General features: G+C 36.6%; 1 protein-coding gene across 3 annotated transcripts in view; it reads right to left on the bottom strand.

The window, feature by feature from the left end:
• TEX11 (testis expressed 11) overlaps positions 1-13,522 on the bottom strand; it is a 230,575-nt gene that overhangs the window by 36,835 nt on the left and 180,218 nt on the right. For all 3 annotated transcript variants that reach the window (XM_039253356.1, XM_039253357.1, XM_039253358.1), the window contains 2 exons: positions 12,174-12,290; positions 6,551-6,623 (listed from right to left, as the gene is read on the bottom strand). In XM_039253356.1, coding sequence (XP_039109287.1) covers positions 6,551-6,623; positions 12,174-12,290 — 190 coding nt within the window. The remainder of the gene's footprint in view (positions 1-6,550; positions 6,624-12,173; positions 12,291-13,522) is intronic.

Raw genomic sequence — 13,522 nt, 5'->3', positions numbered from 1 at the left:
TGCACACAAGCTGGGGAGAGGGGCAGAGGAAGAGAAAGAGAATCTTTTTTTTTTTTTGAGGGGTTGAGGGGCAAGGGGGAGAGAGAGAATCACAAGCAGGCTCCATGCCTGTGCAGAGCCCAATGTGGGCCTCGATCTCATGACCATGAGATTATGACCTGAGCCAAAGTCAGGAGTTGGATGCTTAACTGAGCTACCCAAGTGCCCCTATAGAAAGAGAATCTTTAAGCAGACTCTATAATCAATGCAGAGTCCAATGCAGGGCTCGATCCCATGACCCTGGGATCATGACCTGAACTGAAATCAAGAGTTGGATGCTCAACTGACACCATGTGTTAAAAAGAGAGTCTTTTCCCCATTGGATAGTCTTTACTGCTTTGTTGAAGATTACCTGACCATACAGTTGTGGGTTCATTTCTTGGTTTTCTATTCTGTTCTATTAATCTATTTGCTTGTTTTTGTGCCAGTACCACACTGTCTTGACCACTACAGCTTTGTAATATAACTTAAAATTCAGAATTATGAGACCTCCAGCTTTGCGTTTTCAAGGTTGCTTTGGCTATTTAGGATCTTTTTTGGTTCCACACAAATTTTAGGACTGCTTGTTCAGGCTCTGTGGAAAATGCTGGTGCTATTTTGATAGGATTACATTAAATGTGTAGATTATTTTGGGTAATATAGACATTTTAACAATATTTGTTCTTTCAATCCACACACATGAAATGTCTTTCCATTTCTTTGTACCATCTTCAATTTTCTCCATCAGTGTTTTATAATTTTCAGATTATAAATAGGACTGATTCTGATTAGTCTTTCTGCTGCTTCATTACTGATATACAGAAATGCAACATATTTCTCTATGTTGATTTTGTGTCCTGACTTTCCTGAATTTGTGTATTCATTCTAGTAGTTTCTTGGTGGCTTTTGGGTTCTCTATAAAGAGCATCATGTCATCTGTATTTTTGTTTTATTTATTAAGGTACTACATATTCACTGAAAGATTCAAATAATACAAAAATAAAATAAAAAGTAAATCTCCCCAACTCACTAAATCCTATCCTAAGAGATAGTAGCAGCAAATGTTGAGTTTGGTGTGTATTCTTCCAAGACTTTATATATATATATCATGGATGTGTTAGGTATTGCATATATATAAATATAAACAAAAGCAGACACAGTATATTTCCTCATGGAGCTTATAGTCTAGCATATGTGCATACGAATATGCACACACATATATGTTTTTTTTAAAGATAAAAACTGAGTATCAGAAAAGGCCAGGAAAAGCATAACATTCCAAAGTGAAGGGCACACCCCAAGGTGCATTTCCTTTATCTACAATAACAAAAACCATTAATTTCCATCTATACATAGACTAGTGTTGGTAAGGATGTGGAGAACTCTTATACATTGGAACTCTTGTACAGTGTTGGCAAATGCAAAATGCAAATGCATTTGAGTAGGTTCCTCAAAAAATTAAAAATAGAGCTACTATGTGATCCAGCAATCCTATTTCTAATATTTATACAAAATAACTGAAATCAAGATCTTGAAGAGATATCAGCACTGCAATGTTCACTGCAGTGTCATTCACAATAGTCAAGATGTGAAAACAATGTAAATGTCTACTGATGTGAAAACAATAAAATGTCTATGAGGGATGAATGGATAAAGAAAATGTGGTATTTACATGTAACAGGATACTATTCAGCATTAAAAAGGAAGAAAATTATTCAATATGTGATAAAATGGATTAAACTTGAGGACATTCCATGAAGTAAAATAAGCCAGTCAGTAAAGGACAAATACTATATGATTCAATTTATATTAGGTTCAACTGAAGAGTCAAATGTATAGAGTCAAAGAGTGGAATGGTAGTTGCTAAGAGCTGGGGGCAAGGGAAACAAAAAATGCTGGTCAACAGGCATAAAGTTACAGTTGAATAAGATGAATACATTCTAGAGATCTGCTGTACAACACAATACATATAGTAAACACTATTATATTGTACATTCAGTACTTTGTTAAGAGGATAGATGTCATGTTAAGTGTTCTTACCACAACAAGATAAAACTTTAATAAAGACAAAATAAATAACAGTATAAGATACTACTTGAAAATGAGGGGCGTCTGGGTGGCTCAGTTGGCTAAGTGTCCGACTTCAGCTCAGGTCATGATCTAACAGTTTGTGAGTTTAAGCCCCACATCAGGCTCTGTGCTGACAGCTACCTCAGAGCCTGAAGCCTGCTTCAGATTCTGTGTCTCCCTCTCTCTCTGCCCCTCCCTTACTTGTGGTCTCTCTCTCAAAAAACATTAAAATAAACATTAAAAAATTAAAAATAAATAAATAAAATGTTTTGATGTCAATTGCTTAGATAGGTAACCAAGTTGCTATTTCTGAGGAGGCATCCATGATCCTATCTTAATCAAGTATCCAAATCCCCTCTAATAGCTCCTGATTTTGCCTTCCAATAAGTCACTTACCAGATACAAAAGATATAAAAGTTTCAGGTATCTTTTAAACCTAAAACTATCTTTGAGATTTCCAAAAGGAACCCTGGAAAAATGCAAAAATTCATTCTTTCTCCTCATAAGGAGAGAAATGTGAGAATTAGGTCCATTTGATGGGTTAGTATTCCTTAAGAGCTGTCATGAGACAACAAGAGAAGAGTTGCAAAAGAAGAAGAGATTCTTAGCCTTCCTTATATTAAAGTTTTACAAGTAAAAAACTACTAACATAAAATTTTTGGAAATTGTACACCTTCTGAGCAGTTCCTAGAGAGGACTATCTTGAGTAAATCCTCAAGAGAAAACTAATTGTAAGTCTTACCAGTTTTTTTCAATAACTGACAGAATATCAAGATAGAGGCTCAACAAGGAAATATAGAATGCGAAACAGTATAAACCAAGTAGGCCTAACAGGCATATAGAAAATACTCCACCTAACAAAAGCACAATATACATTCTTCTCAAGTGCTCATGGAATATTCTCCAGTATAGACTATATATCTGGCTACAAAACAAGTTTCAATAAATTTAATAAGACTAAAATCATACAAAGTATATTTATATTCTCTGACCACAATAAAATGATGCTAGACATCTGTAACAGAGAGAAAAGTGGAAAATTCACAAATATATGGAAATTAAATAGCATAATCTTAAATAATCAGTGGGTCAGAGAAGAAAATCAGGGGCACCTAGGTGGCTCAGTTGGTTAAATGTCTGACTCTTGGTTTCGGCTCAGGTCATGATCTCATGGTTCATGAGTTCAAGCCCTGCATCAGGCTCTGCACTGTCAGTGCACAGCCAGCTTGGGATTGTTTCTCTCTCTCTCTCGGTCTCTCAAAATAAATAAATAAACTTAAAAAACTCTCATGATGTAGTTAAGTACTGTACCCCAACAGAGAATTTTACCTTCCTTCCATTCTGATATTATTGGTTATCTTACTAAATTAACCACAGACATTAAATCTCTGTAATGTACCCACAGTTTTTGTTTTACTCTGATGTTTGCCTGAAGACTCTATTGTAAGTGACAGGCAAGAGTTTGTATATTTAACAAAGTACGACAGTCTCAGAGCCTCACAGGAAAGGACTATACCAAGTACTTCAAACTGCTGACTTGTCAGAATAGACTCTAGATTACAAGTTTCTGAGTTGACACTGCATAGATAACTTTGAGACCATAGCAGTGCCTCATGAAGTAATGAGGATTTCCAGGTTTTTTTCTAGTTTAAAAGCATACAGTTTTATGAGAGCAGACGGCTGGCCCAAGATCTAGCAGAACATCAATTACGTAGGACTGATTACATTGATGGGGGAAATTTTATTGTGGTTATGTATTTGGAATATTGTTAATATTGTTTTAATGTTCTATTTTCTGAATATAGGAGAAACTCTTTTCTTCATAAATTTGTAGCTCAAATAATTTACTAACTGAAAACAATTTAGTAGACACTACTTCTGTAAACTAAATTAAAATATTTTAAAATAATATGGTTCTCATTCACCTCCTCCCTATCTTACCTCTCCTTACTAAGTCTCCCTACTTTTCATGACAGTATAGTTATCTGCATTGGTTGTATAAGAATCTGTCCTTTTTTAAACTTCTAAATAATAGTTTATTAGTTTAAGTTTTTACATTTTTTATCATGGTTACAGAGACTTGACAATGGGTTATCATTAAGCTTGAATACTCTAGATTTTTATACAACAGAACTGAAAAACAAATACCATATGATTTCACTCATACGTGGACCTTAAGAAACAAAACAAACAAGAAAAGGGAAAAAATAAGAGATAAAGCCAGAAACAGACTCTTAACTATAGAGAAGAATCTGATAGTTACGAGAGGGGAGGGCGGTGGAGGGATGGGTTAAACAGGTGATGGGGATTAAGGAGGGAACTTGTACTGATGAGCACAGAGAGATGCATGGGATTGTTGAATTACTATATTGTACATCTGAAACTAGTGTATCAGTGTATGTTAATTAACTAGTATTACATACCACAGCATTAAAACCTAATAATCAATTCTGTTGTTTGTTTGTTTGTTTATTTATTTATTTAAGTTTATTTATTTTTTGAGAGAGAGACAGAGTGTGAGCAGAGGAAGGGCAGAGAGAGGGGGAGACACAGAATCCAAGCATGCTCCAGGCTCTGAGCTGTAAGCACACAGCCTGATGTGGGGCTCAAACCCATGAACCGTGAGATCATGACCTGAGCTGAAATCAAGAGCTGAACAATCAACTGACTCACCTATCCGGGTGCCTTGAGTATGTTTAGTTTTGTAAGAAAGTACCAAACTGTCTTCCAAGTGTCTATATACCATTTTGTATTCCTGTAGCAATGAATAGGAGTTTCCTGTTGCTCCACATTTGGTGTTGTCAGTGTTTTAGATTTTTGTGATTCTAATAGGTACGCAGTAGTATCTCATTATTGTTTTTTCAATTCCATAATGACATATAGATAGATAGAGATATAGATACAGAAGTAGAAATATATAGGTATATATGTAGTCCAGGTATGTTCCTAGAAAGAAGAAACTGATTTTCTCAGTTGGCATGGACATGCTGACAGCATTCTGACATACTTCTTAAATAAAAGTCTTTGAAACTATGAATTTTTCTCTGAGAACTGCTTTAGCACTTTAGATTCTGTTATAAAGTATTTTCTTGAAAATACTTGATTTTCTAAGTATTTTGCAGTTTCTGTGTTTTAAAATGTCCCAAGTAGTCCAGGGTTCCATTTCTAAGAGTTCTGTTTCTTGATTCCATCAATTACTTGTTTTACTTCTATATCTTGGAATTTATTCAGGTTTTCCTTGTGATCAATTTTGTAAATGTTCAAAGATTACTTTTCTATTTTCAGGTTATAGTGTATGTATGTATGTGTATATACATATGTATTTTATTTTTGAGACAGAGACAGAGCACAAACCCGGAAGGGGCAGAGAGAGAGAGAGAGGGAAGGAAACACAGAATCTGAATGAGGCTCCAGGCTCTGAGCTGTCAGCACTGAGCCTGACATGGGGCTCAAACCCATGAACTGTGAGATTATGACCTGAGCTGAAGTTGGATGCTCAACTGACTGAGCCACCCAGGCGCCCCTATAGTGTATATTTCTAATAAATCTTCTATAAAGGTTACTCAGGTATTCTCTATCCTTCCTTTTTGCTGTTTTTATTCTTTTAAATGCCTATCAAAGACTGAGGTGAATTAATTCTATATGTTTATGTTCTTCCTTATAACTCTTAAGAGCTCAATACCAAAATCCATCAAAGATATCACATACACACACAAAAAGAAAATAACAGACCAATGATTTCTAAATATTAGGAAACCAAATTCATCAACATTTATAATAATATACAAAGAGTTTATTCCAGAAATGCAATGATGACTTAATTTTAGAAATCTATTATTTTAATTCAAATATATTAATACTTCAAAAGAGAAAAATCATATGGTTATCTCTATAGAAGCTGAAAATACATGTAATTCAATTCAATATTGATTTTTTAAAAGTCTAAGTAAAAGAGGAACTGACAGACAAAATATATAAATGTCTATTTAAACCTAAAAACCACTACCATCTTTAATAAAGAAACAGTAGCAAGTTACTATATAATTTTAAAAGGTTTATGACTATTTTGATTATTTCATAACAAAATGTTTATGGTGTCTGATATGATTATCATTTGGAAGTCTCTGTAGCATACATTCACTCAGAATCAGAGCTTGATTAAATTAGACACAAAGATCTAGTGACCTAAGGGCAATAATGTCATATTGAACAATAATGATCCTATTTTTATACTCAATACTATGCTTCCATAAAAAGCAAAGTAAAAAATATTCTAACTCCAAGCAGTGTGTCACACAGTCAAACTACATATAGACAGTAGGGAAAAATTAGTCCTCAAAGAATCATTTGACTGGTTATCAAACACTGAAGTGGCACAAATTTCTGGTAATAAAGACTGGGTTATTTAGACTTGAAATGCCTTTCATAACTGTGTTACCAAAACTCCCAGTTCCCACTGTACCTGTTTCTTTCAGGATATTCCAGATGGTTTTGCATGTATAGATCTGCTCAAGTGCACGAGTCAGTAGCTGGGTCTATTTGGCAACAATGAAACAAGAAAATTAGTCTCAACCAAACAAAACTTTGAGCAAGTTAAAACAATATATTCAGTAAAAACAGTTAAAATACAATGATAGAAAAATGATAGCTGAAACTGGACACTTCATAATTTATATAAAAATATTAAACTCTATTTATAGTTTTCTTAATGCCCCAGGAAATGAAGATTAAATAGAAAATCATGAGCACTACCAATTTGTTTAATAATCTAGGAAAAAAAGAGGAGCACTTCCAGAATGGTAGTATGAGGAGTTCCATGGACCCTCTCCCTAGCGAAACTACCATTAACTGGTGAATTATAAAACACTATCATGTAAACTCTCAAGAAACTGTCCAAAGGGCAAACAGAAAACAGACAAACCTCTATTTATGGAAATCTACTAAGTATCAGTAAGAACAGGAAGCACGTGTGATAGTTGAACCATGATTTGCTCACCAATGACCCCCAGCTCAATGTGAGTGCTACTTTAGATGGGTATGGCTAAGAAGGTGGGGCTCCCTATACTCTCAGCTTCCAGGTTAGGGATTTCCAGAAGGGCATCCTGCCAGCACTTCTCCTCCTCCCCCAGGTCTGTACTGCAGAAGCTCTATTATAAAAAAGCACAAATGAGAGGCCTGGAGCTCTCTTCTTCTACCCAGTCCTTATAACCAGGCATGGAAAACTATGATTATTGGGTCTCAATTTCCCTCACTTCAGCTTGCTTATAGGACAGGGTTTCCACGCTGGGAGAAGCAAGCTCAGTATGCCAGGTACTGTGACTCCTGACCAGCCCCTTACTCATAGAGCTGCACTGTCACTCCCAATAGGAATGTGCCACTGTCCTCACCTCCAGCTCTAAAACAGTGGTACAAAATTTCTTCTCAGGAGGAGGAGGAGGAGGAGGCAGTCATTAGAAGAGTGAGCTTAAGGGGAGCCTGGGTGGCTCAATCAGTTAAGTGTCCAGCTCTTGATTTGGGCTCAGGTCATGGATCTCATGGTCATGAGACTGAGCCCCGTATCAGGCTCCATGCTGGGCGTGGAGCCTGTTTATAAGATTCTCCCCTCCCTGCACTGCCTCTTGCTCACTTGTGTGTGTGTGTATATGTGTGTGTGAGTGTGTGTGTGTGTGTGTGTGTCAAAGAAAAAAAGAAAAAAGACTGCGCTCTCTCTCCCTAAGGGGACTGACTTTAATTGGAACAGAAGTTGGGGATGTTCAAGTCTAATACCACTACACACTCACACACACAACATGGAGGAGATTCTGATATTGGGTGCTTAAAAAGAGGCTGGTAGCTCAATGATATCAACATGCAAAACAGAAGATCAGCCACAAGTTTACAGAGGGAACCAGAGAATATAATATAATTATATTATATTAGAATATTATATAATTTCACCTGAAATAAATTAGCCTGTTCACACACATGAAGAGTTGAAAGAAAATTAAATATAGAAATACCATACGATCTAGTAACTCTGGATCACCAAATAAAACAAAAACACTGATTTTAAAAGATATATGTATCCTTATGTTTATTGCAGTGTTATTTTATAACAGTCAAAATATAGAAGCAACCCAAGTATTCATCCATAAAAGAATGAATAAGATGTGATCTCTCTCTCTCTCTCACACACACACACACAGATATATTACACCTGCTATATGTTCCTTCACTTCCCCCTAACTCAAATTCAGGGGAGTAGGGACAATGTTGATAACATTATATATTCTACCCACATTCTTTCATCATCTATTTATTTGGAAAACTCTAATTCCTGAGTATTTACAGAACAATAAGTAGATAAAAATAAAAGAATTCCACAAATCTTTATTAGAGAGACAGCACCAAGGTCTAATTCATAGGGATCACACTTACATGGTGATAGGAATAAGTGCATCTTCAATGATCGATTCTTTCAAAAGCAAAGATGATTATAGAAAGGTTACTAAGTTAGAGTTCTTAGGAAACAATGTATGCAGGAGAAAGAATACAGAAAAAAAGAACAGTTGTTGGAAAAAGACAAAATAATTAAAGGAATGAACTTAAAAGGAGTTTGTGAAATTTCCCTCACATCAATTTGATCTCTATTCACTGAGATACAAAATTTAACAAAGTCAGGACTATCAACTTAAGTGAAAAACTTTTAAAAGGTTAAAAGCACTATGCAAAGACTCCACCAGAAGCCTACTAGAACTGATCCAAGAATTCAGCCAAGTTGCAGGGTACAAAATCAACGTACAGAAATCGGTTGCATTTTTATACACCAATTATGAAGCAACAGAAAGAGAAATCAAGAAACTGATCCCTTTCACAATTGCACAAAAAACCATAAAATACCTCGGAATAAACCTAACCAAGGATACAAGAGATCTGTATGATTAAAACTATAGAAAACTTATGAAGGAAATGGAAGAAGACACAAAGAAATGGAAAAACATTCCATGCTCATGGATAGGAAGAATAAATATAGTTAAGATGTCATTACTACCTAAAGCACTCTACACATTCAATGCAATTCCAATCAAAATTGCACCAGCATACTTCTCAAAACCAGAACAAACGATCCAAAAATTTGTATGGAACCACAAAAGACCCCGAATAGCCAAAGTAATACTGAAAAATGAAACCAAAACGGGAGGTATCACCATCCCAGACTTCAGCCTCTACTACAAAGCTGTCATCATCAAGACAGGATGGTATTGGCACAAAAACAGACACATAGACCAATGGAACAGAATTGAGAACTCAGAAGTGGACCCAAAAGTATACAGCCAACTGATCTTTGACAAAGCAGGAAAGAATATCCAATGGAAAAAAGACAGCCTTTTTAACAGATGGTGTTGGGAGAATTGGACAGCAACATGCAGAAGAATGAAACTAGATCATTTTCTCACACCACGCACAAAAGTCAATTCAAAATGGATAAACGACCTGAACATGAGACAGGAAACTATCAACACCCTAGAGGAGAAAGCAGGAAACAACCTCCTTGACCTCCACTGCAGCAACTTCTTACTTGACACATCCCCAAAAGCAAGGGAATCGAGAGCAAAAATAAACTGTTGGGACCTCATCAAGATTAAAAGCTTCTGCACAGCCAAGCAAACAACCCAGAAAATTAATAGGCAACCAACGGAATGGGAAAAGATAGTTGCAAATGACATATCAGATAAAGGGTTAATATCCAGAATCTATAAGGAACTCACCAAACTACACGCCCGAAAAACAAACAACCCAGTGAAGAAATGGGCAGAAGACATGAACAGACACTTCTCCAAAGAGGACATCCAGATGGCCAGCAGACACATGAAACGATGCTCAGCATCCCTCCTCATCAGGGATTTGATACACATCAAACCACACTGAGATACCACCTCACGCCAGTCAGAGTGGCTAAAATGAGCAAATCAGAGAACTCTAGATGCTGGCAAGGATGTGGAGAAACGGGCACCCTCCTACACTGTTGGTGGGAATGGAAACTGGTACAGCCCCTCTGGAAAACAGTGTGGAGGTTCCTCAGGAAACTAACACTAGAACTCCCCTAGGACCCAGCAATAGCACTGCTAGGAATTTACCCAAGGGATACAGAAATGCTGAGGCATAGGAGCACATGGACCCCAATGTTCATAGCAGCACTCTCCACAATAGCTAAAACATGGAAAGAGCCTAAGTGTCCATCAACGGACGAATGGATCAAGAAGATGTGGTTTATCTATACCATGGAATACTACATGGCAATGAGAAACAATGAAATCTGGCCATGTGTAGCAACATGGATGGACCTTGAGGGTGTTATGCTGAGCGAAATAAGTCAGGCAGAGAAGGACAAATATCATATGTGTACACGTATAGGAGGATTAGGAGGAACTTGACGGAGGAACAAGGGGGAGAAGAAGGGCGGAAATGGTGGGGGAAAGGGAGAGAGGCAAACCATGAGAGACTCTTGAATGCTGACAAAAACTGAGGACTGATGGATGTGGGGGGGAGGGGGGATGGGCATGGAGGAGGGCACTTGTGGGGATGAGCACTGAGTGTTATGTGGAAACTAATTTGACAATAAACTATTTGTAAAAAAAAAAAAAAAGCACTATGCAAAAACAAGATGTTATTACTATTTTTAGGTAAAGCAAAAGACCCTATTGAGAACAAAAATCACATTTACGCATACTTGTTAAGAAGCAAAATGGTTGTTTTTGACTTTGCTCTGGGGTGCAAATTTCTCATTTTTTACAATGGAAGGGTTTCAAAAGAGGCCCCTTTACTCCTCAAGGATAAAGATTTTGTCCTCTTTATTTCCATTACCTAGCAGAGTACTTAGTGGTACTCAAATGGTTTTCTTTTCTTTCTTTTTTTGTCATTGTTTTTTAGAGAGAGAGGGAAGGAGCACAAGCAGGGGAAAGGGGCAGAGGGAGGGAGAGGTGGTGGGGGAAGGGAGGGAGGGAGGGGGAGGGGGGAGAGGGGGAGGGGAGAGGGGGAGAGGGGGGGAGAGAGAGAGAGAGAGAGAGAGAGAGAGAGAGAGAGAATCCCAAGCAGGTTCCATGCTCAGTGAGGAGCCCAACACAGGGCTCAATCCCAGGACCCTGGGACTGTGACCTGAGCCGAAATCAAGAGTCAGAGAATCAACCTACTGAACCCTCAAATGCATCCTTCAACAAGGGAACAGAAAAGAAGGGAAATATGTTGGCAGAGATGTTGTGACAGTTTGTTCTAGATCTGAAGAGTCATATGAAAGAAGAAATTAACAGAAGGAAGTAAATAAACAGCAGGAAGGATTTTATACCATTTGGAAAGAAAAGCTGGCAAGTATGGGAAGTTTTCTTTGTCTAGGTAAGAGATAATAAGCAGAGAGATCTAGATTTTAAAGTCATACCAAAATGCTAGTGGTCTAACTTAGAGACAATTTTCTTAGCTTGGAAGAAAGATAGTAAAAAAACTAAAGATAAACCAATACTCTGGTCCATGGGAGACTGGGATATTGACGTTGGTATTTCTTAAAACGGGTAAGGTTTACAAAACTAAGAGTGGAATTCAGGCAAAGGCAGGAATTATGTCTTCTTGTTAAAATTCAGTTACTGATAAAATATTTAAGGGTGTGGGCCAAAGAAAGCAAATGCAATTAGAGTGAAGAAAAACAGGCCAAGTAAATAATCAGATGGCTATCAAAAGCTGTGGAGGTAGATGAATTTTTCCTTAGAGAATGTGTAAAAGGAAACAAAAATAGAAAAAAATTTCTATCTTATGGGCCACATATGATTGCAGGGAGACGATGAAGAATAGCTAAAAACAGATTCAGAAAAAGTGGTCTATGGGAAGAGGCATTTTAAAAGAAGAGATATTCAATCTTTTTAAAAGAAGAGGCCAAGCCAAATGTGACCTTTCCTTAGGGAGGAATGAGCTATTACAAACCTTTGAAATCAAGATGCTGCTGGAAAGGATGAAAGGATTCTTTAAAGAGAATCAGAATGAACTGCATCAAGGAAGGCAAACACACCAAATAGCACACTAAACTCTTTCTTGTGTTTTCTTTGAAGGTTGCACATTACCTGTTCAGAAGCTGTTGAAGCTTTTCTCCCTTGCTCTAGATCAACTGCAGCTGCCATAAGTAAACATGTTTTCTGTGCAATCAGAATTACTTGATCAGAAGGACAAAACTGGGACAGCTGATAAGAAATAACCAGAGTGTCAATGAATAGTGTGAATTCTGCCAGGTGAACACAAACAATCAAAATGAAAATCAGCAACATCCTGTCTGAATAAAAAAATTCAGCTGGAAAAAATACAACTCACCTTAAAAATGATACAGACTATAACACTGATTTAGTTTTAATTTTATATTACTTTCCATTATTTTTAAGGACCTTTCTAGAGATAAAAAAGCTTCATGTCTTCACAATTTTCTTATCTTCCCAGTGGTAAGTACTGTCATTTGGGCTTGTATTTCTATCTAGTGATTTACTTCTTGCTTTATGTTGTAATTTCTAAGTGATTTTTCCCTTGGCAAAGAGATTTCCCCTTAGTATTGAATAGAGCTGAAATTAGCACATATATTGTCATGGTTGAAAGACACAATGTCAAATCTTGACAGCCATTAGGACAACCTCATCATTAAACCTTGTCCTCTAACTTTAGAAAAAGCTCCCAGCTTTTATTACAATAAACCACTAGGCCACTTGGGATTCTTACACAGAACCCTACTAGTACTATCACAAATGTTCAAATTAGAACTCATTTATTTCACTTACTTTAAATGGCAATTATACCTAAACTTTCAAAGACTATTTCTTAATCTCCCAAAATGTTTTAGTGATCATAATCACTGTCATTGAATTAACAGCATTTCAAAACACCCAATCTCTCTAGGTCTCAGGTTACTCATATTAAAAGAAGGGAGTTATGCTAAATTATTTCTATAGTTCATTCCAGTTCTAAAACTCTTAACATTTCATCTATATCAATACATCAGACTCTGTGCCCCTGAATGTGTAATACAGATAGTCTTAGGCCCTCTTCTTTTATTCTCTTATCAACATTGTTTCCTTTCTGGCATTTAATCTCTCTACCTTGGAGGCTAATGACTATTTTAAAATGTTTCTAACTGAAAAATAATCTTACAAACACTTATACACAGAACCTGCTCTAGGAAAAATTATAAAGTAGGCCTAAGATTCTTAGCATTATTTTCACCTCCTGATGACCCCAGATACCTATTCTATATTCCTATGGACTTATAATCCTTCCAAAACTTTATTAGTTGACAACTTAGAGTATTCCTCTCCTAAAGAGAGTTATATTTTAATATAGGACTCTGAGACTGAAATTCCTTCAAACGCAAAGGAATAAGTCTCTTATGGTAGAACTTTAGGCTCCCTGATTGTTGTTTGTGATATTTTGG

This window comes from Hyaena hyaena, unplaced genomic scaffold (assembly GCF_003009895.1).
Source record: "Hyaena hyaena isolate Hyena2069 unplaced genomic scaffold, ASM300989v1 scaffold_451, whole genome shotgun sequence".
Lineage (NCBI taxonomy): Eukaryota > Metazoa > Chordata > Mammalia > Carnivora > Hyaenidae > Hyaena > Hyaena hyaena.
Note: the sequence above shows the minus strand (reverse complement) of the source record. Positions and strands in the feature narration are given on the sequence as shown.